The 27,577-nt window shown below is 47.4% G+C and overlaps 1 protein-coding gene across 4 annotated transcripts in view; it reads left to right on the forward strand.

Moving 5' to 3' along the window:
• Window positions 1-27,577, forward strand: part of CCDC22 (CCC complex scaffolding subunit CCDC22) — a 92,055-nt gene that overhangs the window by 21,646 nt on the left and 42,832 nt on the right. For all 4 annotated transcript variants that reach the window (XM_085629891.1, XM_085629894.1, XM_085629890.1 and 1 more), the window contains exons 3-8: window positions 1,238-1,415; window positions 1,728-1,860; window positions 2,099-2,205; window positions 13,188-13,272; window positions 13,872-14,041; window positions 27,364-27,570. In XM_085629891.1, coding sequence (XP_085486017.1) covers window positions 1,238-1,415; window positions 1,728-1,860; window positions 2,099-2,205; window positions 13,188-13,272; window positions 13,872-14,041; window positions 27,364-27,570 — 880 coding nt within the window. The remainder of the gene's footprint in view (window positions 1-1,237; window positions 1,416-1,727; window positions 1,861-2,098; window positions 2,206-13,187; window positions 13,273-13,871; window positions 14,042-27,363; window positions 27,571-27,577) is intronic.

Genomic DNA, 27,577 nt, shown 5'->3' on the forward strand with positions numbered 1-27,577 from the left:
TGATGAGGAAGAGAGACAAATGGCCCGCCATTTCTAAATGACCCTTCACTCTCTTAGCAACAGGGACTGCCAGTGTTCAGTAAGACTAACCATGAGCCCTCTGCAGCAAAAGGATCTATTTGAAGTACTAAGGTAAAGCTTGTTTCCTCGTTCCCCACTTCACTGTCTAGATTTCCTCTCCCCAGTCTCGCAACTCACACGCAGACCACACACATGCACTGGAATGATAGCGCGCAATCCAGGTTGGCTTGTAGCTGTGAAAAGTTGCACGTGGGCTGGTAGGCCACACTTCCTGTGACCCAGATAAAAAGGTCTGGGCACACTACAGGATTGCTAAAACACCGTATGCTTCTGCCTCTCCACATGCTAGAACCCACGACACAGAGAGTGGTCCACTTCAAATGCTTGGTGCGTCCCTCCATGTCCAGGACTGTAGTCACATCCAGCTACAGGCTTTGGTGCACACACTAGGTTAGTGTGAGGCTGGGGCCAAATCCCAGAATATCAGATACTCCCAGTTAGGCACTCAGGGCTGAGGACACGTCCATCCGCCATGAAAGCGATGCTCCCATCTCAACAATGTTTAAGCTACTGCGTGTTTTCTGCCGTTTCTCCTTCAACATTGGTGGAGGTGTCATTGGTCATGGAAGCACAGAGGCAGCACAGCGTTCACGGGTATTCTTTCAATCTGTGCTCTTTTTCCTGTAACCTGTAAACTTCATCATGGACATGCCATTTGGCCGTAATGAGGCCATGCATGCATGCATGTATGTTTAGTGCATAGTTCAGCTCTTCTACTTGTAATGTGTGTTCACTCGGGGAGGTGATGTCAGTGTTCAGGAGGAGGGAAGGAGGTTGTTTCACCAGCATTTTGAGGCGGGAGATCTGGAGGTAGCTTCATGTGTATTTTAAGGAACCAGTCCACAGTGCAAGTGTGGCCATTGTGCAGCTCCCCTGAATACATTTGTCAGTGTAACTACTGTTTTTAAAATCATGCATGCAGCTGCACAGTGTTTTATGGCATGAGGTCCTAAACCGGGACAGTTAGACTGGGTCCGTGGCAGCTGCTGGATACTTTACACGTGGCATTTAAAGAGATTCCGCACACGAGTATGGAGAGAGATGGGCGGTGGTAAATTGAGAAAAGAGATTTTATTTGTAGTTTTTCCAAGGGGGAACTGTGTTGAAAGTGCAGGTGAGGACCCCCTGGAACAGTGTTGTATTCTCACTCTTACAGGGAGATTCCAGAGGACGTGGAGAGCCTCCGCCAGTTCACTACCGAGCTGATTGTGGAGTCGGTGGTGCAGTGCCTGCGCGTCATCAGCCCTGCCGTGGGCAATGGGATCAGCCATGTGCTGCCCCCTGGCATGTCTGCACGATTCCGCATTGGAATGAGCCTCGCCCAGGCTTGCCAGGTGAGTGCACCTTTATCATTTGTATTCGGCCCGGTTTGATTCATCTTCACAGTCGCCTTTGTTTAATTTCTTCCTTCCTCACAGTCCTTCCCCAGTTATTGAATGACCTTAGTTTCTGTTTGCTGTGTGTGGAATACCATGTAAAGTACCGTTCCTATTGGCCTCGCCCCACACACCTCCCGGGGTGGATCATTACCTATATAATGCTTTGGTGTCTGCTTATTTCACATGGCTGATCCATCAAGTTATCCTTCTAGCCATGGATTCCCAGGTCCCAAGATTGAAACTCTCTCTCTCTCTCTCTCTCGCTAGGACTTGGGATACCAGGGGGAACTTGGCTACCAAACCTTTCTGTACAGTAGTGAGCCTGATATCAGACGACTCCTCATCTTCCTGGTGGAGAAACTTCCCCGGGACGCTGCAGAGGACACTGACCAACCAGCAGGTAGGTAGACCAGAAGTGGCACTCAGACAAAGAATGTGAGGGGGCAGGAAGGTAAGCAAGCACAGCGTACTGTCCACTTCAGTGTGGCTCTTTTCTTGTTTGAAAGTTAAATTCTCTACCGAGGTAAGATGGCAAGAGAGTGCTCACATAGACCCGACCCAGTGTCGAAAGACCTGGAGTACAGAACACACGGTCGGCTTCTTGAGAAACCCCTGCGTGCTTTGCTCTCCCCATCCAGGTAAAACCGGAGTGCTGCAAAGAGCCATCGCCGCCCGCATCAAAGCCCAGCTCGCACTGCCCTGGGTGCCGCCAGCGTGCCGGACTCCGAGCCTCCAGCGAGCTCAGGTGAGTGCCCCCTGCTGCTACTGACTGGGTAGTCGCACCTGGAAGGACTTAGAAAGAAAGTTCTGATTCACGGGAGCTTCATTAATGTTCATATACCTAGAATATCTCTGCAAATGTGTAGGATTTCCAAAGAGAAGTGCCTCTTTGTGGACATTCTTTTAAGAATGACTGCTCTGAAGGCAATATTTACAGTATGTTTATATAATGGACTTTTTTTGTAATGCACATGTGACCAATGGGGGCTACAGAGCACAGGAAAGATAACCAGGGATGAGAAATGACTCGAGACCCAGCATCGAGTGGAAGAGTTTACTCTTGCCTCGTCGGTGGATTGATCGGAGTTCTACACCGTGAAGCTTTAGGGATGCTGTGGCCGGTTCCTTTTCCATTTTCATCCCAACGGGAAGATCATGAGATGTTGTTGCGAGGCTGAACTTGTGTATCTGGGCAGGTGCTATGTTGAGAAGTAGCATGTCGCGGGATATTGCAAGGCTTACTGTACTTGGCGGAGCAGTTTGAGTTGAATACTTGCTTTGCTTGGCGGCCGCTAGAGCGGTTCAATACTGTAGTGATTTGGTGATCTTTTCAATTCAGCGGCGAGTCGGACAGCGGATATTTCTACCCTTTGAAGATTGCTCGAGGGAAGTTTGTGTGCGGTTTTTGCTCAGAGAATCCTTAAACTTCACTGTAGTGGTGGATGAGTTGAGGGTCACACCTGGGGTGAGGACACCGATCATAAGTTTGCAGTGGAGGGCGGGTCCCATAGAGATCCGGATGGAAAGGTAGAGGCATTCTTGAGATCACTGTAGATATGGTTGGTGAATGGTCGATCCATGTTCATGATGGATCAGGGATTTCTGGATGAGCGTGAGGCCCGATAGCAAGCCCGGGCACTCGAGGCCCAGTGAGAAAGAGCATTCACGTTTTCATCTTTGTCAGGTTTCCATCAAATTAGCTTTATTCTGTTTTGAGTAAGAAAAAACATAAAACACGGATAAAATAAGACTACATTAAATACAGATAAAATATAACATCAAATATTAAGCAAACATTAAAACTCTTCTGAAAGTGCGAACACAGCTGATTTTGACGGGTGATAGTCACCTCCAATCTTATGGATTCCTAGTCGCTACTGTTCCTTAGCCTTACTGTAACTTAAAAAAAAGTACAGTAAAACATAATGTCCCCCGGAGCATCTGTAAAAACATAAGAGGCGGTTTGACTTGGCAGAAATTTGTCCTTTTCAAAATGGGAACAATATACGCCTTCCGGGGCATTGCATAGAAACTATAGAACATGGTAAAAGTGCAAGGTATCCTGCGGGTACCTATTGCTGCAACCGCAGGGTGTACGTTTGTGACCCCTGTTACTGCCCTGGGGATAAGCTAACAGAAAGGGCAATAAATCCAATCGAAACTTGGTTAACAGTAAACGATCATGCCTACTTGTAACAATAAGAAGATATGGCTCTGTGGTTAACATAAAGGGGCTCTTTCGCATGAAGTGACGCTGTGCACAGGGCTTTGCAAATGCTAGCCTTTCTCTATCCATGAGCCTCTGCCTGAAGAAGTGTTCTTTCACCCACCTGTAATCAGCTTTGCATATGCCATCTGGCATACTGAATACATCTGGCCTCCCTAGGTTCTGAAAGGAGGCCCTGATGTACTTAGGCTAGGGACTATGCAATGCATGATCAAGGGATGAAAAAACTTTAAAAACCTCTTCGCTGAAGGCCATGGCATCCGTTTTATAGCCCACTCCTAAACCCTCATCCCTGCAAAGATGAATGTGCCGTGTGGTCCACACAGGAGCCGCCTTAAGAACTTATTTTCCACTCTCTGTAGCTCAACCAGGGTAACACATCCCCAAGTTTCGCTCCCGTAGGTCACTTTAGAGATGCGTTTGGCACTATAGATTTGTAGGGGAGCACCAAAAGGGCTGGTGCCCAGCCTTGAGGCAAAACTAAAAACCGCAGCATTTGCACGTATAATATCCTCCTTTATATTAGCAATTAGTGGTTGCCACCGTCAAACAGCAAACCCAGGTATGAAAACTCTCTTGTCTTAGGAAGGGTACAGGATCCTAGGTTGAACTTTGTTGATTTAGTGGAGCGAGAACCGACACCCGTCTCAAAGGATTTCTTTTCATTGACTGATAGGTCCAGCTCTTCCATAAACGTACCGAAGGAGTTCAACAGAGACTGTAGGCCCTTAGAAGTGTTAGTCATAAGAACCGCGTTGTCCTCGTATAATAACACCGGTAGTCTGCGTGAATGGACTTGCGGACCGTCCGCTTAACATCAATCGGGGCCTTCTCTAAACTTAACATACAAGTTAAACAAAAAGTGAGCCCTGTAGATCTTTATAAAAACAAACTGAAGCCTGGGTATTTCTATGAAGTTCTCTTAGGAACAAAACAATGTCCCGGTCCACCCCCAAAGTGAGCATGAGCTGCCAGAGTTTTGTTCGATTAACCCGATCAAAAGCAACTGAGAGGTCCATAAATCCCAGGTCTATGGAACCGGGACGTGCAACTGTATATGTACTTAGGACCAGGTACCGATTCAAACACTGATCTACAATGGACCTGCCTGCCGGAAACCATATTGGACTACAGATAAGACTTCGATTTTTTTCAGCCGATGTAGAAAGTCTACCCAAAAGAATACGCCCCACGACCTTAACAGCCGAGTCAAGTGGGGAAATGGGCCTATAGCAATGGAGGCTCTTTATCCCCCTTTTTAAAAATGGGCACGATAACAGATGGTGCCCAAGACTGGGGGCTGCCCTGAGAAGGGGTGTCAACATGGGGATTACATCGAGATTGGGAAGTAATCTGTATGAGCCTGGGGCCTTATTTTTTTTATTAAACCCATGATGCCCTTTTCCACTTCCTCAGGAGTGAATATTAATTTGGCAGTTCCTTCCATCTCACACACCCTTTCCCCGGGTCAATAGGGACTAAATTTAGTGTTTCCTGAAAAAAGCCACCCGTGATACTTCGGTGATGTGTGCTTCTGTGGATGCGCCATCTCGGGGACCCTTAATACCCCAACATTTTGCACTGCATTTCAAGGTGCTTGCCGGAGTCAAATCTATCCAGGCCTCCTCCCTTATGTTGTTTTTGCACCTTTCCTGCTCCCATGTCTACAAATTACGACACATCTTAACTAGGGCAGAATCCCTGGCTTATTTCTCAGAGCTTTCTTGAGATCCTCCTGTGCTTTAGAGCAACCGGAATCAAGCCATCTGGGTGAATTATAGCACCTTCCGAGACATGGGTGCATCTAATGAACTAGACCACATTAGAGAGATCCTGGAAAGCCTCAGACATGTCCCCTCGATTGCTCGTATTAGATGTACAGATGTCCAGGTCCTTTTCACATCTCGAATACAGAGATTTATAGAAGTCATCAGATGTAACCTGAGACCACTTAAGCCTCCTGCCACCATTTATTGCCTTGGCAGCCCCGTTGAAGCATCTTTGTCATGGTTCTATCATCTGGCCACTAGGTGGCGCTCATGTAGGCTTGGTGCGGTCCTGCCTTTAGTACACACTTCCACACACACTACACCGTACTCCACATTCATTTCCAGTCCTGGTTTTCCCTTTACCATACTGGTGCATTTTGGGACATGTAGTCTCTCCTGTTGTCAAACCTTGTCCTGACTCCTACAGATACACTAGCTGATTCAGACGTGCTTCGGTGACTTCTCATACTCTCTACTCCATTCTGCACTCCATTTCTGGTTTTCCTGTTGCCCTCCTTGCATCCACTCTGTTCCCTTCTCCCAGTTCCTGTGTTTCTTTCGCTTCATTGGTGGTTCCCTGATTCTCTGCACCTGGTTGATAACTCACACCTGGTTCACTCTCTGCTCCTGTGCGCCTCCCCAGTGCCTCCAGCTACTTGTACCCTGGAAGCTTACTGTGCTGCGGCCTTTCCTGCTGAAGCCCCACTTGTTTCCATTCTGTTTCTCTGCTCTGGTTTCAGGCTTCCCTTGCCTTTTCCTAGTCTCTGCTTGTTACCGTGCCATCCCTGGTTCTGTTCTTTGTTGTTGCTACCCATGTGTCCCTTTTAAATCTGCAATTCTGTTGTGTAGGTTCTTAGTTTTGAATTCTTGTTCCTTGCCCTTGTCCTGTCCCTGTATGTTTATATCTTTCCTTTCTTGGAGTTCTGTGTTCTCATTTCCATTGTCCTTGAGTTCAGCACTACTGCTGCCCCTATAATCTGGTGCAGTGTTTCCCGGAGCCGAGTTCCTGTTTTAAGTGTATTTTGCTCAATTGCCTTTCTCCCTCTCTTGTAATTGTGTTGGTGTCTTAATTATTATTACCAAAGGTGTCCACAAGACCCCGAGGCTTTCTGCCTCTTGCCCAGTGACTCTCCCAGCGCTCTCCTCTCATAAGAGCGGCCGAGTGTCTTCCCAGACACTGCAAGTGTAAGTGCCCCTAGCCTTTTGTTCATTTGATTTCTCTCTCGGAGAGAACGCTTCCCAGGGACCATACAGACTATCGTTTATGATGGTTTGTCAATTGGGTTTTGGTTTGTAGCGTCATCATGACATGTTTATCAAGTTTAGCCTCAATCTGCTCTGAGTTCCTCATACTGTCAGACAAACCTGATTAGTGGAGCCATCCACACATTATCATTCTATTTTCGAGTCCGTTTGTTCAAGGTCCTGAAATGTACTTTAATGTTAACCACATGGATCCGGAAGCCGAGGTTGCAGCTTTTGGGATCTCTGCGATGAGGACAAGAACTGGGGAAGGAGAGGAGCCGCAGGATGTATCAAAGGTCACTCAACGTTTGATAAGAAGGGTCCTTCGATTTAAGTGACGGGAATGCTTTACTCAAATATCAATTTAGAAATGTAATTCTATTGGAGTTAACTAGATTAAGCGGTTAAACTGAGAGCGACTTTACAACATTCATTCTTTATAAGGAGAAAGAAAGGGGTTGGATACGAAGCAGCCTAACCGAGGGATTAAACTCACTTCAGTGCTGCAGCTTCAGCGGAGGCTCTGGAGGGCGTGTGGTATAAGAGCCTGAGCTTTATGTTGTGTTGAAGAAGAATCTTTAAAAGTTTCTGAAAATCAGATCTGATTTTTAAGCTTTGTTTTTTCTAATACGTCGTTTTCTTTAAAGTATCCATCTCCTGTTCAAACCTATATTCGTTTTTGTCTCTGTCATACTGTGAACTTGGGTAACATTTGCCAGGAGGTGTTGTTTGAGTCGTAAAGAGCGATAGAATTGGCCTGTGTGCTAAGCTGGGTCTTTTTGCAAAGCACATTGTCAGAACTACTTGTCCTTTTAGCCTGGTGGCCCAGACCTGCGAATGGGCTGGTGCTAGAGGGACTTGGTAACAGACCCTGGTGGGACCCACTCTTGATAGCCTCCTGGGGGCCTCACGGGTGGGCTCCACTCTGATAGCCTCCTGGGGGCTCCACGGGTGGGCTCCACTCTGATAGCCTCCTGGGGGCTCCACGGGTGGGCTCCACTCTGATAACCTCCTGGGGGCTCCAAGGGTGGGCTCAATTCTCCACGCTCATGCCAGTCATCAAGGCCGACACTGAGGTTGTCACATGCAACAGGCCTATCGCTGTGATGCTCTTTCTCAATTTAGAGAATTGTGACATTGAGACTCGGGTCAACGAGCAACTAGAAGAAGAGAAACTGCTCATTGCGGGCGTCAATGTCGAGAACCCTGTCGCCAAGGGCTTGCTCAGTGTCGAGACCATGCTGCACGGTGAGAGCCGTTTCTTTAAACGATGAAGCTTTAAATGAACTCTCCGCATTCCTGAACCAGCTGTTAAACCATGACCGTGAGGGAGAGACTCCACAGTTGTTGAAATGCACTATTTCTGTGCAAGGGTTGGGTTTTGTAGTGGCGCACAAAGCCGGATAGAGCCACTGGAAAACAGATTAACTTTTCTTCGGTTTTACCGATCTGATGACCCAACCTCTCCAGGTTAGGAGTTGGTTTGGGTGTGGCCTGATCTGGCAAAGACGTCTTTTGGGCGGAAAAGTCCCTTACATTGTAATAAAACATGTTCCACTGCCCTGAGTGCCCCAGCTGTGGTGATATCTGGATCCTTGGTAACAATTTTTTGTCATGAGCAAACCAGGTGCATGCATGTGCCCCGCGATCTAGGCCTGTCTCACGGATTGCTGTCACACTTAGACCAGCATGGGTGCTCAAAGCACTACCCTTGTGTGGTGGAAGACGACTGCCATCACCAGGAGTTAAGTAGCAGGAGCGCAATGTTGGCAGCATACAGTATTTTATGTACTAATGATCAGTAGAGTGAACAGGCCTTTTTACCTGCATCACTGGAGTGGGGCCTACTGGCCCATTCACGTAACATTTCCGATGCTGTGTGCTTATCTCTCGCTTGGCCTACATTAGGATAGATGTAGTGCTGTACTGGGAGTCTGTGTCTGCGTGAGCATGCTAGAGTTTGTATTCCTGTGAGTGGTGCAATACATGGAAGTCCGCGCTTCGGCATGAGCTCGCTGGGGTGTATGTGTGTTAAGCAGTACCACCTGTGCATACGTGTTGCATGTGCGCTCAAAGATGTATGTGTGAAGGACAAAATACATGGAAGCCTCTTAGTTCCATTTTGGGAGACCCGGGGCCTGTTGGAGAAGCTTGTGGAGGAGCCCCAGACAGATGTGTGGATTTCTGAATTCCTGAGAGCCGGGTGGAACACACACACTGGGGTAAGCAAGAGCCAGGCTCTTCAGAACACTTTGGACTGACAGCCGGGTAGAACACACCCACTGGAGGAAGAAAGAGCCAGGCTCTTCAGTTCACTTCGGATTGAGAGCCGGGTGGAACACACGCTGGAGGAAGCAAGCGCCAGGCTCTTCAGTACAGTTCGGATCTGAGAGCCGGCTAGAGCACACACCGTGAGTAAGCAAGAGCAAGGCTCTTCGGTACACTTCGGACTGAGAGCCGGGTGGAACACACAACTGGAGGAAGAAAGAGCCAGGCTCTTCAGTACAGTTCGGACTGAGAGCCGGGGGTGAACACATACACTGGAGGAAGAAAGAGCCAGGCTCTTCAGTACAGTTCGGACTGAGAGCCGGGGGGGGGACACATACACTGGAGGAAGAAAGAGCCAGGCTCTTCAGTACAGTTCGGACTGAGAGCCGGGGGGGGGACACATACACTGGGGTAAGCAAGAGCCAGGCTCTTCAGAACACTTTGGACTGACAGCCGGGTAGAACACACCCACTGGAGGAAGAAAGAGCCAGGCTCTTCAGTTCACTTCGGACTGAGAGCCGGGTGGAACACACGCTGGAGGAAGAAAGAGCCAGGCTCTTCAGTACAGTTCGGACTGAGAGCCGGGGGGGGACACATACACTGGAGGAAGAAAGAGCCAGGCTCTTCAGTTCACTTCGGATTGAGAGCCGGGTGGAACACACGCTGGAGGAAGCAAGCGCCAGGCTCTTCAGTACAGTTCGGATCTGAGAGCCGGCTAGAGCACACACCGTGAGTAAGCAAGAGCAAGGCTCTTCGGTACACTTCGGACTGAGAGCCGGGTGGAACACACAACTGGAGGAAGAAAGAGCCAGGCTCTTCAGTACAGTTCGGACTGAGAGCCGGGGGTGAACACATACACTGGAGGAAGAAAGAGCCAGGCTCTTCAGTACAGTTTGGGTCTGAAAGCTGGGTAGAACACACACAGTGAGTAAGCAAGAGCAAGGCTGGCGGAAGAAAGAGCAAGGCTCTTCGGTACACTTCGGACTGAGAGCCGGGTGGAACACACACACACTGGAGGAAGAAAGAGGCAGGCTCTTCAGTGCAGTTTGGACTGAGAGCCGGGGGGGGAACACACAACTGGAGGAAGACAGAGCCAGGCTCTTCAGTACAGTTCGGGTCTGAAAGCTGGGTAGAACACACACAGTGAGTAAGCAAGAGCAAGGCTGGCGGAAGAAAGAGCAAGGCTCTTCGGTACACTTCGAACTGAGAGCCGAGTGGAACACACACACACTGGAGGAAGAAAGAGCCAGGCTCTTCAGCACATGCTCTTTGATTCTGAAAGAGGTCACTGTTTAGAGGGGCTTGGGCACATCTCAGGAAGGAGATGGGGCTGAAACGGGAACTGTAAAGATCAGAGATGGGGTCTTTGTAACCTTTTGATAAACATATGTCAGTGAGGCTGACTTCCAGGTCTAAATCTCTAACCCCTCGCATGGCCTGTGTTTTGGGGCTATAACATTTGGAGATGCTCCCGCTCCAGTAGAGCTTTTCTAAGGGAACGATGAGAGAGAAGTGAGCACTTCAAAGTGAGCAGCCCCAGAACGCAAACCTCAAAGACGCGGACACTAAATTACATCTATTTCTGGAAACAGATTATGAATAAGGGAGCTTGAGCCTCCCTAGATTGTCAAACTGAAGCTGTGCATCAGCGGGGGAAGCTCAGCATGACTTCTGCCTGTTGTGACAAGAACAGGAACTGCCAGCCTCCCACTGCATGCGGGGACATCACCAGGAGAATCAAGATCCCTCACCCTGGAGCCTGCAGTACAAGCTACTGCCTGATGCGAGACCAGACGACCCTGTGAGAAGGAGACTGCCTGGAGGGAACGAGGTCCAGAGGAGGTCCTAGCGGGTGGATCCGGGAGCAAAGTGTCAGATTCCGGTCCGTTGGGACCGCCTCACCAATTGGGCCATCCGCCCATGTACCTTGTTTGTGGCCCCTGTATGCCAGGTGGAGGCTGTGGGAAATCTTAAAGGCCATCACCCTGATACAGTTCTGTGAGGAAGATAGGGCTGTCGCCGTGTGCAATGTTGTGACCTGAAAAGGCACGCAACGTTGAGTGCGCTGTACGCCTCCATGAGTGCTGTTGCCCTGGTTCTCTGCTGAGAAGAGGGCTGTCACCCTGTGCAGTGTGGTAGCCTGAAGGGACTATCGCCTAGTGTGCCCCTGTGCACAACCCCCCGTATGTCAGGAGGGGACTGAGGCAGGAGGAGAATTCCATCACCCTCGGAGCAGCATGAAACCTCCTGTGGCTCAGGAACACTTTGACTTTCCCAAAGCCGTGGTAAAGTTTCTGAGTCCAGAACTCACTAGCAAGGCCCATCTCGAGTGTTGTCTTGTGTGAATGAATTCTTCGAGGGGGAGGGGTAACTGGAGAGCTGACCCTGGTAATACTAGTGTACCTGCTGTAAGAAGTTGTAGTGTGCTGTATTTCCCTCTGTACCTGTATATAAATACTTTTTTTCCATAAAAGCAAGTAAGTGACTGGGAACTCCTATATGACCCAGTTGCTCAGACCCCACAGTAAGTCAGGCCTCTGGACTTTAGGATAAAAAGGCCTCAACTACCACCTTTGGGCACAGTAATGTCTGTTTGCCCTGCTGCCCTCTGAATGGGGTTCTGACTGTGGTCTTTTGTGCTGTGCCCAAGGATAAGCATAGAGTAGTTACAGCAGCGTGGAAAAGATGATGAGAAGGGCATTACATTCTGAATAGAACACAAGATGCTGCTTCTGCCAGGGGTTCGCAGACCGGCCTGGTGTAATGTGGCCGCTTCTCTGGACAGTCGGCAGGAGGAGGGCTCAAGCATTCTGAATGGGAATGAATACAGAGCAGAGTGAATAACTGAGCGCTCAAGCATTCTGAATGGGAATGGAAGCAGAGTGAATAACTGAGCGCTCCAGCATTCTGAATGGGAATGAAGGCAGAGTGAATAACTGAGCACTAAAGCATTCTGAATGGGAATGGAAGCAGAGTGAATAACTGAGCACTAAAGCATTTAGAATGGGAATGAATACAGAGCAGTGTGAATAACTGAGCGCTCAAGCATTCTGAATGGGAATGGAAGCAGAGTGAATAACTGAGCGCTCCAGCATTCTGAATGGGAATGAAGGCAGAGTGAATAACTGAGCGCTCCAGCATTCTGAATGGGAATGAATACAGAGTAGTGTGAATAACTGAGCGCTCCAGCATTCTGAATGGGAATGAAGGCAGAGTGAATAACTGAGCACTAAAGCATTCTGAATGGGAATGAATACAGAGCAGTGTGAATAACTGAGCGCTCAAGCATTCTGAATGGGAATGAAGGCAGAGTGAATAACTGAGCGCTCAAGCATTCTGAATGGGAATGAATACAGAGCAGAGTGAATAACTGAGCGCTCAAGCATTCTGAATGGGAATGAAGGCAGAGTGAATAACTGAGCGCTCGAACATTCTGAATGGGAATGATGGCAGAGTGAATATCTGAGCTTTGAAGCATTCTGAATGGGAATCGAGGCTGAGTGAATAACTGAGCGCTCCAGCATTCTGAATGGAAATGAAAGCAAAGTGAATAACTGAGCGCTCCAGCATTCTGAATGGGAATGAATACAGAGCAGTGTGAATAACTGAGCGCTCCAGCATTCTGAATGGGAATGAAGGCAGAGTGAATAAATGAGCTCTGAAGCATTCTGAATGGGAATGAAGGCAGAGTGAATAACGGAGCGCTCCAGCATTCTGATGGGAATGATGGCCGAGTGAATAACGGAGCGCTCCAGCATTCTGATGGGAATGATGGCCGAGTGAATAACTGAGCGCTCCAGCATTCTGAATGGGAATGAATACAGAGTGAATAACGGAGCGCTCCAGCATTCTGATGGGAATGATGGCCGAGTGAATAACGGAGCGCTCCAGCATTCTGATGGGAATGATGGCCGAGTGAATAACTGAGCGCTCCAGCATTCTGAATGGGAATGAATACAGAGTGAATAACTGAGCACTAAAGCATTCTGAATGGGAATGAATACAGAGTGAATAACTAAGCTCTGAAGCATTCTGAATGAGAATGAAGGCAGAGTGAATAACTGAGCGCTCAAGCATTCTGAATGGAAATTAAGGCAGAGTAAATATCTGAGCGCTTAAGCATTCTGAATGGGAATGAAGCATTCTGAATGGGAATGAAGGCAGAGTGAATAACTGAGCCCTACTGGTTCAGAACTACATTATCCATTTTTGTTATAGGGTTCAAGCCGAAAACAACGCTTCCATGTCCAGCCGCTGGTCCTTGTGAGTGAAAACGACGCAACTGGTCAAAAGATCTGTCCAGGTAATATGGGCCTGCTCCGATGTCTCCGCTCTTCATGTTTGCCTGCTTCTGTGACATCCCTGCCGTTATATTGCCTTGGGCAGAGCAGCTCTTGTACTGGGAAAGCCGGCAAAGATTGAGCTATTTGGGCTCCATTTCAAGTTGCTTGTAATCACCAATGATCTTGGTAACTGGAGCTATCACGATTACGAGTAACTCCTCTGTTTGACAAGAAGAAAAAAATATTACCAATAACTCCGTAAACTTGCAGGCCTGGAAAGTTTTCCCTGGTCTCTCGAATGGCCTGATGAATGTTAACGAGGAGAATGTAATGCAGTAAATCAGATTCCATTGGGTACTTCCTGTTTCTGAGTGGACCAATAGGATCCATCCCATAAAGGCATCTCTTTTCAACCCCCAGAGCTCCAGTGCTGGCTGGTAATGAGAAGTAAATACAAGGGACAGAATCATCGGTCCCAGTATTGAAGTGGATTCATTCCCAGTTAGGAGGTCACTGTTTTCCTTGCTTGACGTAATGACTGGTCTTTGAAACGTGATCCTGGCTGACCTCACCTGTAGCCCTACCAACTGTTCTAATGCCATTTCTCACCCTCCCTCAGAGCTAAAAGAGTATTATCAGAAGTACCTGCTGCCTGTGTGTGACCAGCCTTCCCAACCAGCCTTCTTAGCCGCATCCTTACTAGAGAGAAACACGGCTGAACTGAGCGGTGTCCAGGAGTGGGAGAGCGAGTGGAAGAGCCAAGGCCTTGCGTCGCGTCTCTCTGCTGAGGTATGGAGCCGTAGACTCTGAGAGCTCAATTTGGTGTCCCGGCGGGGGAGGGGGAGGAGGGGTGGGGCGAGGGCCTTCATGCCACCTCTGTCAGTGACCATTGTTTCAACTGACCATAGAAACGCATCCAATTTTTATCGTTTTTATCCTCAATTTAAGGGTAATTTTGTATGAGAAAATCCCTCTTTAATATAGACAACTGAAGATGTAAAGTAGCGAATGCATGCCTCAGATTTTCCTTCATGAGTGATCGCTCCTGCTCGATACGAGATCCCCGTTGGGTTCTGAAGAGATGAGAAATCAGCAGAGTGGCAAGGGAGGTTAAATAATCACTAGCCCACGACCAGGCTAATCAAGCAGACCACAGGTGGCATGTTTTTTATTTTAGACCCTGCGCCCAGAAGGTTTGCAATCGCCAAGAGTCGCTGCAGGTCTAATGTGTTCCTTCTAGGTCTGTGACATGCTCCGTGTAGGTCAAGGGCTCAGTGTTTGGAATCAAGCGAGTTACAGTTCCCATTGGGGTTCACCTCATTAGTAAGATGGGGGTTATTTCAACTTTGGCAATCCGGGTCCAACTGTGGTCGGCTTGTCACATTTAGCCTTTCCAGGCAAGGGTACTTGCACATTTTTCTGCCCTCTGTCTTTATGAAAAAAGCTGTAGCACACAGTCACACACTGGACAGTGTGGACATCGTTTGTTTGATGTAACATCCTAAATGGCAAGGGTAGGCCCAGACGTTGGTTCCGTGCACACTGTGCCACTGGAACCAAGCTGTACCCAAATGAAGAGCCCTAATAGGGTGAATCTGGTCTGGGATTACTTGTGTTCCGGTTCAGGGGGGACGTGGCCTGGCAGTTCAGGATGGACTGTTCCTATTGGAGCAGGGTCAAGGCTGGTTTGCATATGGCTGGGTGCAAACTCGGGTGTATGACGTGCAAAAGAATGATTGGTTGGGATGCGCCCGAGTGATTGCTAGTGGGGAAACAATTGCAAGCATCCCTGCCATCACATCTGGTTTGATCCTCATCAGTCATAAGCACTGAATTGTCACACGGTTCATATCGCGCCGGCGGTGAAGGCACCAGTGTAGTGATGTTTGTCAGAGTTTCCTGTGTTTTCCTAATAACTCTGCTGCCATTTGACGAATCTGAGTGAAATGTTCCATAAAACAAGGACGCCCACTTTGGTTCCTTCATGACAAGTTTGGTGCAGATCCCTCAAGAAGCCAGGAGAAAGGGAGGTTCCCAAAGTGCCATTTCCCATTTTAATTCCAATAGGATTGTTTTTAAATACTGAAAAGGCAGCTCGAATGGCTTACACCAAATGTGGCAAGAAAATAAAACCCTACTGAAGGGAAGCGCTTCTCTTGGTTTGGTTTAAATCCATTCAGTAGTTTTCCAGAAATTAGTGGCCGCAACATTGGAGGAAAGATTTGCAGCTGCCGTTACAGGATGTGGGGACTGCGTCCCTGTGTCCTGCAAGTTCTCCAGTATTAGGGTGTCTTTCATAGATTCACATGCTTGAATATTCCCCGTCGTCGGAGTGGGAGTCCCACGGTAAATAAAATAGCAATATATATATATATATATATATATATATATATATATATATATATATATATATATATATATATATAGTAAAATATATACATAAGTAATCACATAATTAGCGTATATAGGTGTAAAACACACATAGTGTACCTATAAGAGAAAAACTCCATAGGGATACAATGGAGAGAGACAAAAGACCTTTGTAGTCTATCTCTGTCATTATGTAAGTCCGAACTCCAGCCAATCAGGCGTCAGCCCCTCTCTAGAACCTTCTCCTCAGAGCTTCTCACCTCAGATTTTCTACCGCACGTCGTGTGACAGGGAGTCTCCCTGAGCTCTGCTCAGTTTTTGTCAGTGAGGATGTCTTCTAGTAAGAAATCTTTGTTTAGACCATGTTCTTCATGTGGAAAGCTGCGTTCGTTCTCTGAGGACCCACACAGTAAGTGTATTTACTGTTTATACCCAGACCATGAGGTGGCAAAATGTAAATTTTGTAGAACTTTTTCTACAAAAACTCTAAAGGACAGAGAAGGCCGCCTGTTATTATGGCTACAGAGACTGAAGGACAAAGATAACCCACTCTCTGATGTGGAAAGTCTCTTTTCTGGTCGTTCTCAACCAGCCTCTAAGCGCAGTAGTGTGCAGGAGTTACCATCTCCTTTCCTGAAGAAAAAGATGCTAGCTTTGCCTCTGACAACTGCCACTTCTGTGGTCTCACCTACTGCTTTGTCGCCTAAGGGACACTGTTCTCAGGCTGCTGAGGCGTCTACTTCCCATTCCTCAGGGAAAAAATTGTCAGCCTCGTCGACGATGCTCCCGACGACGAGATCTGCTGTTTCTACCTCGTCGACGGTGACCCTGACGACGACGTCAGCTGCTTCGTCGTCGATGAGCGTTCTGTCGACGTTATCCTCGTCGACGATTACCATCAGTTCTTCAAGGGCGGTGACTTCTGTTTTGCCCATTACTTCGACGTCGACGAAGAAGGTAAAGGTTCCGTCGACGAAGACGTCGTCGAGCTCGTCGACGCCCACTCCGTCGACGAAGAAAAAGAAGATCCCGTCGACGACACTGTCGACGGTGGTTCCGTCGACGAAAGCCTTGTCGACGAAGACCTCGACGACGGCTCCGTCGGCAGCGGCCCCGTCGACGGTGGCTCCGTCGACGGTGGCCCCGTCGACGGCGGCTTCGTCGACGGCGACTCCGACGACGGCGATTTTGTTGCCACAGACTCCGTCGACGATAATTCCGTCGACCATCATTCCTTCGACGACGGCTCCATCGACGAGTACACCTCCACAGACATTCGTAAGGGTACGAATAAGCAGTGTTGCGTCTACCCAGAAAACAAGAAGGGAACAACTACCTCAGCTAGCTTCAGCGTCGGTTTCATCTTTAGCTGGAGTTTCTTGGACACCATTACCTCCTACTGGGGGCCCGGATAGCCAGGAACACAATATTCCTGTGGGAGATGCACAGCCTCCCTCACCATTATTCGCTACGGATTCGGATCAGGAGTCCGAGGGGTTACCGGAGTCTTTTGGAACGGCACAAAGTCCGTCCGACTTAGTTATTAAGTGCCAGGATGTCAGTAGTGAAGATGAAGATCCGGTTTACATACACCAGGCCCCTCCGAAGCATAAAACGGCGACTCTTCCTTTGTCGCTCATTACTAATCTCCAACGCATGTTGGACGACTACAACCAACGGTTCCCTCTATCCCCTCAACGTTCAGAGGTTCCGTCAACCCCGGTGATTCCAGCAATTATTCCACCGGTACCTATTGTAAATCCTGCTCCTCAGATGCCGCCTGTACCTCCAAGACAGGTTCCGGAAAGGTTGTTGCCTCATTATGAGCCTGTAGAGGAAGGCCCTCAGGACACAGAAGAGGGTGAAATCCCAGATGATGATGGGGATGTGGATGACAATGATGATGATATGGCGGAGTGGGACAATTACCAGGCACAAACACCATCCCCCTCACAGATAGTAACAGGGGATTCACCTCCAGTGGACATAGCCAATTTTCACCAACTGATGGAAAGGGCATCACACCGTTTTAAGTTAACAACGGAGCGCAGGGAGGAAGATTGCTTCCTTTATGATTTCAAGAATCAACCTTACAAACAGACTCATGCTATTCCCATAGTTGAGTTTATTTGGGAAGAAGGCAAGAAATTAATGCAGACACCGAATACCTTGCCAGCACAGGTGCCTCGATTAGAAAAGAAATATAAGGCACCAATAGGAACCCCAGCATGCCTCACGGGTCAGGCTAAACCTGAGTCGGTCGTTACGCAGGCAGCGCAACGTAAGGCGAAAAATCCGGCATCTTCTATCACCTCACCTCCGGATCGTGACGGACGTCGGATGGATGCCATAGGGCGTAAATTCTCTTCTATGGCCTCTACTGTGGTTAGAGCAGCTAATGCCTTGGCCATCTTGGGACGATATGACAGACAAGTATGGGCTGATATTTCGGATGTGGTTCAGGAGTTACCAGAGCCATCTAAGGTGGAGGCAATGAAGTTACTCCAAGAGGGGGAAGCGGCATCGGCGGAAATAATCGATTGTGCAGTAGACATCACCTGCATGGGATTCCGTCAGCTTGCCGGAGCGGCTGTTCTGCGTAGGCAAGGATGGTTAAAATCAACATCCTTTCGTCAGGAGGTTCAGTCCATGATCCTTAACATGGCATATGACGGCGAGTCATTATTTGGGAGCCACGTCGATGAAGCTCTACAGTCCATAAAGAAGGATACTGAGACAGCTAGATCGTTAGGAAACCTTCAATTTCAGAGGAGTAATTTTCGTGGTGCACGCGGACGCGGCACCTCCTCAAGTTTTCGAAGAGACAATAAACAATACAAACCTTACAATCAAGGGTCCAACCGTTACTCTTATGGCCAGCAACAGCAAACATCACGACAGCAAACCTCCAAGTCATATAGAGGAAAATCCTCATACAGAGGAACCGCATCAAAGAGACAGTGACTCTTACCAGATGGACAAGGTTGGAGGTCGAATCTCTCTGTTCTTTTCCCAATGGTCCTCCATCTCAAAGGACCGTTGGGTTTTGGACATTGTGAAAAAGGGACACGCCTTAGAATTCACCAAATTCCCTCCTCCCACTCCACCCTCCGGACCGCCACCAGCTCACATGAAAGAACTGTTGCATTAAGTTCGACTTTTAAGGCAAAAAGGAGCTATAGAACTGGTACCAGTGTCTCAGAAGGGAAAAGGTTTTTATTCCCGGTTCTTTTTGATCACAAAGAAAAACGGAGAGTGGAGGCCCATCCTCGATCTAAGGGCACTAAACAAATATATAAAGAGCCAATCCTTCCGTATGATGACGCTAGTAGACATCTTGCGCTTACTCTTGCAGGAAGATTTTCTAGCGACGATAGATCTCCAGGATGCCTATTTTCATATCCCTATTTTACAGCGGCATCGAAAGTTCCTGCGTTTTCGAGTGGGTCAACACGATTACCAATTCAAAGTGTTACCATTTGGCCTGCGCTCGGCCCCTCGAGTGTTCACGAAGGTACTAGCTCCAGTAATAGCGTTTTTGCGACTCCAGGGAGTGCAAATATTTCCATACCTGGACGATTTTCTCCTGAAATCTCAGTCAAGCACTCACCTGCGACAACACACTCTTCTGTGCCAGAACGTGTTTCGCTCTTTAGGCCTGTCCGTAAATGCGGAAAAATCCCAACTTCATCCGTACCAACAAAGAGACTTTCTGGGTGCAACTCTGGAAACTGTGTCAGCAAAGGCATTCCTCTCCCAGGAGCGTCTAAAAAAGATGCTGCGACTGGTGGCTCTGATCAGATCAAAAGAGTCAGTTTCTGTGAGACTATTATAATCATTTCTGGGGATGGCGTCATCATCCATTGCCTTGATCCCTCATTGCCGGCTGAGGACACGTCCTATCCAGGAAGCTCTGGATGCTCAGTGGCGTCAGGTAACGGGATCTTTCCACGACATGATATGTGTCACAGATCAAATGAAGTCAGCACTCGCATGGTGGGCAATTCCAGCCAACTTGACGGAAGGCATGTCCTTTCTGTCGCTGCCACCGGACAGGACACTCACAACAGACGCCTCATTGGAAGGATGGGGCGCACATTTGGAGGATCTCTCTGTGAAGGGAAGATGGTCAACACATCAAAGATCTTGGCACATCAACAAGTTGGAGCTGATGGCGATTTTTCTGGCTCTAAAATCTTTTCTACCTTTGCTCCAAGGAGAGTCAGTGCTAATACAGACAGACAACACAACCTGTATGCACTATGTCAACAAACAGGGCGGAACAAAATCCCCAAGTCTCTCCAGGTTAGCTCAAAGAATTTGGGACTGGTCTCTCAGTCATCAGATCATGATTACGGCAGTACACCTGCCAGGAGTATCCAATGTCCTAGCGGATTCCCTGAGCAGGTCCTCCTCGTCGACCCACGAGTGGGAGTTACACCAACCCACTCTAGAGAGGATATTCCAACTATGGGGCCGTCCGCAACTCGATCTCTTTGCTACGCCGGAGAACCGGAAATGCCGAAATTACGCAAGCTGGCATCCCCACAAGGAATCACAAGGGAATGCCCTTTTGATAAACTGGTGCAATCTATTTGCGTACGCCTTTCCTCCAATACCCCTCATACCTCGGGTTCTTTGGAAGATGAGGAGACAACCTTGCCACCTGATCCTAATAGCCCCGCGCTGGCCACGGCAAGCGTGGTTCTCAGAACTGCTCCTCCTGTCCCAATGCCAACCAATCCTCCTGCAACATCGGACGGATCTGCTCACAATGAGCGAAGGGAGAATTTGTCATCCAAATCCCTCCTCACTGAGCTTATCGGCCTGGAACCTGAACACCATGAGTTCGCCCACCTAGACATCTCGCAGGATTGTAGGGATATTTTGGCCCAGGCAAGAGCACCCTCTACAATCAGGACGTACAAGTTCAAATGGAAACGATTCTGCCATTGGTGTGCTGCTAACGGAGTCCATCCGATACATTCCAAGGCAGAGCAATTGCTACCATTCTTCCTGCACCTGGCCAGTTCTGGACTGTCGCATGCAACCCTAAGGGTTTTTCTAGCAGCCATTTCCCGTTTCCGGCAAGATGGATCAAGTTCCCTTTGTTCCTCAAGAATAATCCGCCAATTCTTTAAAGGCTTATTCCGAAAATTTCCGCCAGTTCGGCGTCCTCCTCCGTTGTGGCACCTCAACGTTGTGTTAGCACAATTGATGAGACCTCCGTTCGAGCCCATTCACAAGGCCGACCTAAAATATCTCACTTGGAAAGTAGCCCTACTTCTGGCACTAACGTCTTCACGTCGTGTCGGTGACATCCATGCTTTTACCATCAAACCTCCGTTCCTGCAGTTCAAACCGGATGCTGTAGTGTTACGCACCAATCCATCATTTCTACCCAAGGTGCCTACTGACTTTCATATTAATGAGCCAGTAATATTAAAGACTTTTTTTGCCAATCCTCAGACACCTGCAGAACAAAGATTACATTCTTTGGACGTGAAGCGGTGTCTAAAGTTCTACATCAGTAAGACAGCTTCTTTCCGGAAATCCGATCAACTTTTTATAGCATATGGACGCTGTCATAAAGGACGTCAGGTTACTAAACCAACGATTGCACGCTGGATCTCGGCAGCTATTGTCTTTTGTCACCAAAGGGCAAATAAGCCTCTGCAGTCTCCAGTGAGGGCACACTCCACCAGGGCAGTCTCATCATCTACTGCCTTATTTGCTGGAGTATCTTTGCAACACATCTGCAGAGCAGCTACGTGGTCGACCAGACACACGTTTAATAAGCACTACTGCTTGGCAACTTTAAGCGAGGAGGATGCTGCAGTGGGACAGGCAGTGCTGCGCAATCTTTTTAAGTAAGGTGAGCCTCTTCCTCCCGCCTCCATATTGTTTCCATATATATATTATGCATTTACAATGTTACAGTTGTTTCTATACTGTTTTTATGCATAAGATTGATTATCTATATATTTTGAATCTATTTTGGCATGGAAACAATGGTGATTGTTACTGCTAGCTATTCTATATTCAAGCATGTGAATCTATGAAAGACACCCTAATACTGGAGAAGAACAATTGTTACTTACCTGTAAACAGGTGGTTCTCCAGTGTTGGTGTCTTTCATAGATTCACATGCGACCCTCCCTCCTCCCTTCAGAGGCTCTCTTCTCCTCATGCACTTTACAGTCACTCTTGTGCTACGAAAATCTGAGGTGAGAAGCTCTGAGGAGAAGGTTCTAGAGAGGGGCTGACGCCTGATTGGCTGGAGTTCGGACTTACATAATGACAGAGATAGACTACAAAGGTCTTTTGTCTCTCTCCATTGTATCCCTATGGAGTTTTTCTCTTATAGGTACACTATGTGTGTTTTACACCTATATACGCTAATTATGTGATTACTTATGTATATATTTTACTATATATATATATATATATATATTGCTATTTTATTTACCGTGGGACTCCCACTCCGACGACGGGGAATATTCAAGCATGTGAATCTATGAAAGACACCAATACTGGAGAACCACCTGTTTACAGGTATGTAACAATTGTTCTTAATAACAAGCATTGGCATAGCCAATAGGTCTCGCCTTTGGGACCTTATAAGTGTGTAGCCATGCAACAGTTGATGTTGTTGCAGCAAGGATATTGTGCTGCAAAACAAAATACTTATACGGTCCCAAAGGCGAGACCTATTGGCTATGCCAATGCTTGTTTTCTTTGTACAAGTCAATCAGGAACACCAACAGCTACCATACCAGGCCCAATTACAATGCTACCAGATTTTGGGTAATCTAGATTTCTGGTATTCTCATTAAATAGTTTATTGTGGTGTTACATGGTTTATTTTTTATATAGTACAAACTCGGCCAGTGCGTATTACTTGAGCACTATATTATGTTGCACACGGTCAGATATATATTTTAAAGTCCTGGGGAGCTTAAATGGTTTAGCCAGATTAACAGTATGTTTTAGGGACGCCTGAACTCGAACCTGGTTCCCCAGTTTGTCCTCCATTAATCCACAACTCCTCCCAAGGCGTGTGACAGTATGTGAAACACATAGCCCTTTACTTCAGTGAATAAAAGAACACTTCTTAGCTTCTACATTCATTTTCACGCTTCAATAACTTGGCAGCCAAACCCCTTTGCAAGTTCCAAGTATACTGCTTCTGCATGCTTACCGAAAATTCGCAACCGCAGAGCAACAAGCTAACTTAATCCTGCACTAAATAAAAATGTGGGGATGCACATTGTCCAAGGACAAGCTGTACTCTGGTAAACACGGTTTTAAGAGCTGCAAACTGCGGCGTTGATTGTGAGCGTACGGTACTTAGGGTACGTAAAAGAGCAGCAAAGCAAATGCCAGTACCGGAGAACACCAAAGCGGCCGCGAAAATGAAACTGATAGCGATCGAGCGCAGCGCACGCCCGCGCACATGCACTGTAGCTCTAGGCTGGCCATGGTAGCATTTTTTTAAGCCCTCACAATAAGTCTCGCCAGACCAGCACAAAAAGGGGCAGGATGAGCACATCATGACCCCCAGGCTGACCTGTTGGGTTCCAAAGCCCTCCCCACTATTAGTTTAATTATGAAATAGTTGATGGTTATTTGCAGATCTTCTGCGGCTCCCAGCTTGAATTCCAACTCCCCCCACCCCCCCTCTCCCCCTTCCCCAATGCCGTGATAGTGGTTTTGTATACATGGACCTGGCCAGGTTCACGAAAGCTACTGAAGTGCGTTTTGTATAGCCCCTGCAAAAAAGGTTAAAGTGATGTTATAGTTTGGTATCGGAACGAGATATGAGCTAATGTTAAAAACTATAACTTGTGCCACCGTCATGCATTGGCCTTTGGCCACGCCCGCACCATCTCTGTGCAAACGCCCCACCCACATCCCATGTTCTTGTCCTTTTTGTTTTTAATTTTACATGTCAGTCAGTGAATCAAATAATCTTTCTTCAGCCAAAGGCTATGAAAGGTACAATACAGGCAATCATTTCACAATATTACATACTAAAATCTGTAGAACAAAAATGCACATCTTCACACATATCTCAGTACATGAAGGTCTGTACAGGGAAGTGTTATAATAAATCACGATAGCAAAGGCCTTATTCTAATAGATCGAATACATTTGATAATTGAAGAAAAGATACAATCAGTAGAAAGTTGCGGTAGAAAATAACATGCTGGCTTACAATATCTGAATCTAAAAGAATGAAATAAAGTAACAAAAACTGGTTCCTCGGCACGAAATAACGACTGGGCAAGTTCTTCGGTAATCCTTTCTCTGGAAAAGTTACAAATGTGTGCAGTATATTGAACCTAAAATGAGTTACAGAAATGAATGGGTTCTGGGCACTTGGACGAATGCACAGAAACATAATCCGGAATAGGAGGACACACGTCATCCTAGAGTATCATCAAATCGATACACGGGGAAAAATCTCTTCCTGTAAGCGCTGGAAACCCCACGGAGTTAACATCGCACCTGCCCGTACAGAAACAAATGATATTTCATGATATCAATCTGAACATCTCCCACCAAATCGTGCTCAAAATGGGACCGGCCATTTCCATGTGAGTGAGTTAGCCCACATACATCAGCAGCGTTGAACATACAAAGACGCATATTAAAGTCCCCCATCCAGATTAAAGACCCTTCAGCCTTGTTGATCCCACTTCGTTCATGTAGTTGAAAACCCAGAGCTTTGATTACATCAGAGTTGGTATGATGAAAGATATTATTATCGCATTTTTGGGCCCCAAACTAGATACAGTGTGCTTGTTAGCGCGAAGAGTCAATTGACAATTGAGTATTGGAGAGCTTTAACAAATCCAGCTAGCCAAACCACCCTTGCCCCTGCCCTTTCTAGAGGGGTTCGCCGGACCTGCGTAGGTGATAAAACTATAAATAAATAAGGGTCCGTAGACCACGTCTCTTCGCTCATACTCCCTACACATTCCATGATACATTCCGAAACATCTGTGAGTGTGCAAAAGAGGTACCCTGCTTACATAGCTATCAGTATATCTTTCTCGCACCCTGTCTGCCTCTGGTGACCAACCAGTGTTGCCTCAGACATGTCATAAGTGATTTAAAATTTGAGTCCATAGCAGTGCGTTACGGAGGTGCAAGGTATACTTTTTTGGCTAAACTATACCTGGTGTATTTTATTGTTTTTGGGTTATTTAATGTTTGATCATGTCTCCTTCCAATACCTAACTATATAATTTAGCCTTTGTTTTTCAGTGAATTTCAGTTTTTTGTTATGTTCTAAATTGGCCCAACAGCCAACCCTTCGCATGCCGCCAACACCTGCTGCACACGGTCTTTGACCAAAGGACAGGCCCTGCGCCCACCCACCACTACGTAGGTGGGTTTTAAAACTAAAATTCCCTTGGTTGACCTTGCACTGTACTGCGGTACCATAGAATAAAGTTTGCGAGACTGATATCGTGAGAGTACAGCAGCCTGAAAACTTGTTTTGTTTAAAATACTAATCCTGGTTGGGGAGGTGCCCCTCTGTGTCCCCATCTAAGTACCTGTGGTTCAGGGTGTTAGGTGTCCGCTTGTGCCTTTTAAGGTCTTGCCTGAAACCGTGCATGCGCTATCGCTTACTAGACATTTTGTTAGCTCACAGGGGGCTTGGAGCCCGCCCATTGCTTACCCCTGGTTGGTTTGTGTTCTTCATCTCCGTACTTCTCTTTGATCTCTGTTTTCTGGCTTCACTTCCTCTTCGTGCGTTTGTCCCTCCCATGGAGCTTCGTTCAAGTACTGCTTCCTTTTTCTAGTGTGTATCCCTCCACTGCTCATGCATTCGGAGGTACTTTTTTTCCCCTTTTAAGTTGCTTGCCCTTCGCTGTTGCTTGCCCCGTCGCTGCAGCTTGCCCCACAGTTTCTTGCCCTGCCCCACCAGCATTGTTGCTTCGTCCCTGCTACTGCGCATCCCCTGTTGTGTTGCTTCCCCCATCCCTCCCATGGCCTTCATGCACCATCTTGCTTTGTTGCTTCGAACGTCCCTTCCACACCTCCCGCGTTGTTGCTTTCCCTGTCCCCTTACCACATTGTGTTGCTTGCCACGCTCGCCAGAAAAAAGGCGCTATGACCCAGCCATGCACAGCAGCCAGACTGAGGCACATTATGGCTAATAGACACAAAGAAAGCCAATAGCTCTTGTGTAGGTGAGACCAGTTGGCTTTGCCAATGCTTATTTAAAAATATTTCAGGACATTGGGGCTGAGTCCCGTAGTCTTGTAACGGCAGCTGCAACGGTTTCTTGAGTTGTTGCGGCTGGCTGCTCAATTTGCAAGGTACCGATGTTCTGTCAGGGTACCGTGGTACCCCATTGGCTAATGGGAGAAAGTCCCCCTCAGCCAATGGGATTCAAGTAATGTTTTGTACTGCCAGAGTCCCATGGCACATAACTTCTTGCTGTACACAACGTCCAGATATCAATGCCTTTTCCAGGAGTTTTAGCCCTTGACGACCCCCCAGAGCACCTCTTTAAATTCACATTTCTAAACCAATGACCAGATTTACACTAAATAATGAAAAGAATGCTTTTGTGGTGAAGTTTTAACTTCCTGCCAAATTTGGTGTCATTTTTGGGGACCCCGTCCCCTCTTTTTGTATCAGTGCCCATGTGACGGATCAGCGTGAAACTTTCCATGAAGCAGACAAAGTGAGTGATCTTTTTTTACGGAAAGTTTCCTGTAGATTTGTCAAACAGCACCAAAATTATTATAGAAACAAAAAATGCCTTTCCTATGAAAAATCAGATCAAACTACATAAATACAGTATTAAATGAAAGTGCTCCAGGTTCCTGTGGGCAAGACTGTTCAGTGTTTGACTTTGGCGAGGATTCCCTGGAGGAGAACCAGGATTACTGTAAGTAACGCTTCATTTAGCGACCGCTGGGCCCGCAGCTTCTCATGTCTCAGATGCACTGTTACTCCGCTGCGATGGGACTTCTCCCTCCCGGAGATACACTGCTGGATAGAAAACATACCAAGCCTTCTCCCATCCACAGACACTTAGCACCTTGACACACGGACACACAGACAGACAGACACAAGTTGCATTCGCAAACGTAGTATGTATAGAAAGAGTAGAGATGATTTCTAGGCAGAAATGTGCCTCCGTGGAGAGCAAAAAGGTACAGTCGGTGCCGGAGTCAGTTGGTATGCACTGTGCACCTCACTACTTCCTGGTTAGTAAATGTGCCTGTCCACCACCACACTCCCCGCCCTCATGGAGTCTTTATATTTCTGGGATACCAGCATGTCTCTAGCAGTGTACAAACGTGCCCTTTACTTGCAGCTCTTCCTCATTGTATATCTGTTTTTCATTCTCTTTCCAATCTCCAACTCTGTAAACTCTTGCATGTGTCATCTATTCACAAGTCTCTCTCCTTCTATTTTGAGTTTCCTTCCCATCTCCAACTCTGTGACTCGTCATCCTCTGTGCTTTTACTGATGTTCTCTGCTGACTTTTTTTTTCCCTGTCTCTTGTTGCATTTCTGGCACTTGGTGTCTTCAGTTCGCTCTGTGCCTGCCCATCTGTTGGTCTCTGTGTCTACCTGTATCTCTCTAACTCTCAAAAGTCCCAGTTCAATTCTTTTCTTCCTTTTGCTAGTGCGCCCCATCATGTTTTTGTCTTACCCTTTTCCTCTCCGTGCTGCAATCTGTTTCTGCCTCTTATGCTCTTTATTTTGTAGGAGTACCGTTCGCGGAAGCGCCAGCGGCTGCAGAAGCGGGTGCAAGAGCAGCTCCGCCAGTGCTCTCAGCGCCTAACAGAGGCCCAACAAACCTCAGGCTCCTCCCTTGACCTCGCCGGCGTGCTTAAATCCTTTGTAAACAGCGGTGAAGATGCGCTAACCAAGGGGTCTCGCTTTACTCACACTGAGAAGTTCACATTTAAACAGGTAAATA

Source organism: Triturus cristatus, chromosome 10 (genome assembly GCF_964204655.1).
Source record: "Triturus cristatus chromosome 10, aTriCri1.1, whole genome shotgun sequence".
Classification (NCBI taxonomy): Eukaryota; Metazoa; Chordata; class Amphibia; order Caudata; family Salamandridae; genus Triturus; species Triturus cristatus.